The sequence below is a fragment of the Hipposideros armiger genome, unplaced genomic scaffold, assembly GCF_001890085.2.
Source record: "Hipposideros armiger isolate ML-2016 unplaced genomic scaffold, ASM189008v1 scaffold_522, whole genome shotgun sequence".
Classification (NCBI taxonomy): Eukaryota; Metazoa; Chordata; class Mammalia; order Chiroptera; family Hipposideridae; genus Hipposideros; species Hipposideros armiger.
In genome coordinates this window covers 63,996-69,131 of record NW_017731872.1, presented here as the reverse complement: position 1 = coordinate 69,131, position 5,136 = coordinate 63,996, and the positions used below count along the sequence as shown (strand labels likewise).

General features: G+C 34.2%; 1 protein-coding gene across 1 annotated transcript in view; it reads left to right on the top strand.

Moving 5' to 3' along the window:
* Positions 1-5,136, top strand: part of CEP76 (centrosomal protein 76) — a 33,032-nt gene that overhangs the window by 13,514 nt on the left and 14,382 nt on the right. The window contains exon 8 of the mRNA XM_019668225.1: positions 4,350-4,538. Within this exon, the coding sequence (XP_019523770.1) occupies positions 4,350-4,538 (189 nt within the window). The remainder of the gene's footprint in view (positions 1-4,349; positions 4,539-5,136) is intronic.

Here is a 5,136-nt window from a genome sequence, read left to right as displayed (position 1 = left end):
TTAGCTGTAGAGGGCAGCGTCACTGGCCCTCATATGTGGGATCTGAACTGGGGCCCTCTGGCGTCCCAAGCCAGCTCTTAACTAACGTGCCACTCAGCTGGCCCATTTTTTTTTTTTTTTTTTAAAGAAAATGGTAGTACAAAAAATATGGAAAAAAATCTTGGATTCATTGGTGTTTTGATTCATGAAATATAAGTATATAAAATTTGTATAAATTTATTGATGTTAAACTTGAATTGATTTCATTAAACTAATTTTATAGATTATGGGGTATTTTCTAATCTTCTGTGTTCTAAAAACGTTGATAGACAAAAACAAGTCAGACCATGTTTAGCATTCCAGTTCTGTTGAAACAGAGCAGAAAACAAGAAATTTATTTAATGTATTATCGTTTGGACATAATTTTGTTTAGTCTGAAGTTGTGTAAATAATCTGGGTATTCACAAGGCAAAGCTCATACAGTGGAAGAAACTAGATTAGAGATTAGAGGTTGATTTGTGAATTAGAAAGATTTTATCTTAAAGATAATTGAAAATAGTAAAACCTTTCTTATCAAAATTATTTTGACTTAATCCCAAGCTATAGTTCCCAAAAATTGTGTGTATATATTTAAACTTTTTTAAAAATTAAATTTATTGAGGGTAACAATGGTTAACATTACATACATTTTAGATGTACAAATTTATAATATAACTCCATTGTACGTTCACCACCCAAAGTCTCGTGTCCTTCTGTCACTATGTATTTGACCCTCTTTACCCTCCTCGTCCTCCCCCACTTCTCTACCCCTCTGGTAACCACCACTCTGTTGTGTACATCTATAAGTTTGTTTTATTTGTTGTTGCTTTTTGTTTTATATCCTGTGTATGAATGAATCATGGTTTTTATCCTTTTCCATATGATTTATTTCACTTAGCATGATATTCTCAGGAGGATTTAAACTTTATTTCTAACATAGTAGGAATAGTGCATATTTAAAATTATTATGTAAATAATTCTTTTGTAAAGCAAATAATCACTCCTTTGATTCACTATTTTATTTTACCTAAGTTTGATTACAGAGAAAGCACATCTTAAATTAGAAACTTGAAAATTATTTAAAATATTTTTCTTGTACAAATAGCAGCATTACAACAGTGAAGTTGAAATTTCACCCATAATTCTGTTATCAATTTATTATGTCTTTTTATGTTTTCTCCTGTTATGTATCATTTTTTCCATAATTATAATTAAGGTATAAATAAAATTTTGTGTCCTCTCATAATTAAGCATTATGCTTTGAACATTTTCCCATGCGTTGCTACAATTTTTATAATCTCCATCTTTTAATGACTGTATAAAGTTTTTTTTTTTTNGCAATGATAACACCAACATGGGCCAGTGAAGCGACGTCCTCCACAACTAGACTGAAGAACAAAAGGACAGCAACTTGTCTGTTCCCTTTCCCCGATTTCCCAATGCTGTTTCCTCCCCCAATTCCCCAATAAAATCTTTTAAAAGAAATAAACCAGAATAGGATAAACTGGCTCACACAGGAACTGAATCCCTTTATCCTAACCAAACATCTGTAGACTCCCCAGCATCGTTAGTCTTAATCTATTGTTTTTTTCTCCCTCGCTAGCTGGTTTTGCTATAGTACAGCAGTAATTCACGTAATGATAGCTTTTACGCTTTCTGTGCAAGAAATTTAAAAATAAGTTATAGAAATTGACCTTTAAGATCATTAAGCTTTAAGAAAATGTTATAAATCACTTGAGGATTGAGGCTGCCCTTTTCAGATTGTGATTTCAGGACCTAATATTCTTAGAGTATACTAGATTATTAGTAATGCTGAGTTAATGTAAAAGAAATCCAAATAATAGTTTTCTAATTCCCTTCAAAAGCATCATGATTTTCTGTTTTCAAAATAAGTGCCTGTCTGGAGATTCACCGAGAAAAGGATCCAGAGCCCTGAATGGAGCCTAATTTGCTTCTGGACTTACTAGTTCTACAATCCAATCAATCCCCTTCAATGTTTAAAAAAACAAAAACCAGTGCCTAAAGCACTCTATGCCTAATTCTCCTTCCTTCTCCTTTCTTTGTTCCTTAGTTTCCTTACCTGTCCTTAGTTCTTCATTCTATTTGAGTTCTAGCTGATCCCTTCATTTTGTCTCTGTTTCTGATTTCTAGAATAGCATAGGGTAAGAGATCAGCATGAAGATGTTCGAGTGAGTGGGGTGGGAGAGGACAGGGAAAGAAATCAGTGCCTTTTAGAGTTGAGAACCATAGGTATGAGTGGAAATCATAATAGTTATTTTACTCAGCATATAAAAATTCCTGATCTTTCTCAGTATAATCAAATATAAATAATAGCTGAGTTATTTTTCTTGCTAAGTTATATGGGATTGTACTGGAGAAGTGATGTTTTTGTGGTGGTGTAAGACACCAGTGGGTCTGATATTTCACACAGGTGGTGTTTCTGTTGGCTGAGTTAGGTCTTATTTCTGAGGAACCTTGCCATAATAGAGTGTGTTAAAAATCCTCTCTTAACTTTGAATAGAAAGTGGCCCTTTGACTTTGTCATCTTAATAACCCTGAAGTTAAGGGAAATAAGGGCTTTGGTAATATTAACTCTAAAAGCACAGCGGTGGACAGTCATCAGAGGCTCTTGTATGCACTGTAGTTATTCAGTTCAAGTGCTAGGATACATCCTGTACTTAAAATGTCAAATGTTTGACATAATGTTGCTTCATTCCAGTTTTGTTTTATTTTTTTAGTTCTGTAGTTTGTTGATTGTATTTAACTGTGAGTTCTGTTGTGATGTTTATTGTAAAGCACCTCTATCATGTGATGGGTGCTCTATAAATCAATAAATAATGACTTAGAGGCTGTAAAACAAAACAAAACAAAATGTCAGATGTTTTCCTAAAATACTTTTCAAAAGTCTGCTTTTAATTGACTTAGCTAACAAATAATTGTTTCCTGTGGATCTCCAAGTGTAATGAAAACAGATTAAAAATGAGCTCTGATCATTGTTTTATTAGCTAATCAGAAAGGTTATTTGTTCTGTCTGAATATATATTACTAAATTCTGTATGATAATATGAAAGAATACTTTGACTTAGATCCCCTTTCTATCTCCCACCCACCTACCTATCCTTTTCTTAGAGGAGTTCTTTTTTTTTTTAAACTTTATTGAGTAAATGACAAATATATTGTATATATTTTAAGTGTACAGTGTGATGATTTGATATACATATATATTGTGGAATGATTACCAAGATCAAGATAATGAACATCTTTATCCATCATCATCTCACATGTCAACTCTTTTTGTGTGGTGAAAATGCTTAAGATTTATTCCCTGCAACTTTCAAGTTTACAATACTGTATTGTAACGATAGTCACCATGCTGTACGTCAGATCCTCAGAACTTAATTCTTCTTATAACTGAAAATTTGTATCTTTTTTTTTTTAATTGGGGAACTGTGTTTTTCCAGGACTCATCAACTCCAAGTCAAGTAGTAGTTTCAGTCTATTTAGTTGTGGAGGGTGCAGCTCAGTGGCCCATTTGGAGATCGAATTGGCAACCTTGGTGTTGTGAGCACTGTGCTTTAATTAAACAACTGAGCTAACTGGCTGTGCCTGAAAATTTGTATTTTTTTGACCTACGAGTATATCACTCTGTTCCCCCTATTACCTCAGCTCCTGGCAACTACCATTCTATTCTCTGTTTCTATGAAATCAACTTTTTAAAAAAATAAAGATTCCACGTATAATTGATACCATGCAGTATTTGTGTCTCTGTCCAGTTTATTTCACTTAACATAATGCCCTCAGGTTCATACATGTTGTTGCAAATGGCAGGATCTCTTGCATTGTTATGGATGAATAATATTCCATTGTATATGTATACCACATTTTCTTTATCCATTTTTCCATTGAAGGACATTTTGGTTGTTTCCATATCTTGGCTATTGCTGCAGTGAACCTGGGTGTGCAAATATCTCTTTTGAGATACTGATTTCAATTACTTTGAGTATATATCCAGGAGTAGGATTGCTAGTTCAAGTTCTTACTCTCCAAGGCTTTGGAATTAGCTCAAGTTTTGAATCCTGGCCCTGTTGCATAATGGCTGTAGCTTCAGTTACTTTACCTATGAAATGAAAGTAATGGAAATATTTTGAAGATTACAATAAAAGAGAAACTATGTATAGCACTCAGCAGCCTACTGCTAGATATAAGGTAAATGCTTAGTAAGTGATATCCAGAATTATTTTATCTCACATTGAAGTATTCTAAGAAAAGGTGTTAAAATTGGAAATGATTAATCTGTCATTACAAATATTGTTTTTCCCCTCTTCCTCTAGGATGAAAATGGGATAAATAGACCAGTCTGCTCCTATGTTAAACCACTTCGAGCTGGGCGGCTTCTGGATACTCCAAGGCAAGCAGCAAGATTTGTTAATGTCCTTGGTTATGAAAGAGCCCCTGTTATTGGAGGAGGAGGTAAACAGGAACAGTGGTGCACTCTGCTGGCCTTTCTCTGTAGAAACAAGGTATCCTACACAAGAGAATTAAAAAGCAGTACATTGTAGTTATTGTGAATTTATGGTGCATTTGTAAAATAATTAACTCAGAAAACATGTACATACTGTAAACTTGAACAAGTCAGAATCTTTTCACCATTTTTATTAGCATTGAAATGTCAATAAAAACAACTTAGCATCTTTATTTTCTTGTTTAGTTTTTTATTTAATGTAATGTGATTTCTGTGAAGTAGGGATTTTTAAGTACAATAGTGTCAGAAACCAAGATACAGAGGTAAATTAAACAGTGAATTGGAAACAGTGCCAGGACTAGAACCATGGGCTTCTAGTACTACTGATGTGTTAAAATTTGCCTAGATGATGCATTTTATTATTATTTTTTAAAGATTTTTATTGGGGAATTGGGGAATGGGAACACGCTGGGGAATTGAGGGAAGGGGAACAGACAAGTTGCTGTCCTTTTGTTCTTCAGTCTAGTTGTGGAGGACGTCGCTTCACTGGCTCATATTGGTATTATCATTGCGCTCTTCCCCGGGTGAGGCAGATCGGTTGCTGGCCTTTGGACGGCCGCTCATGGCGGCTCTTGGCAGCTCACACCAGCTGCCAG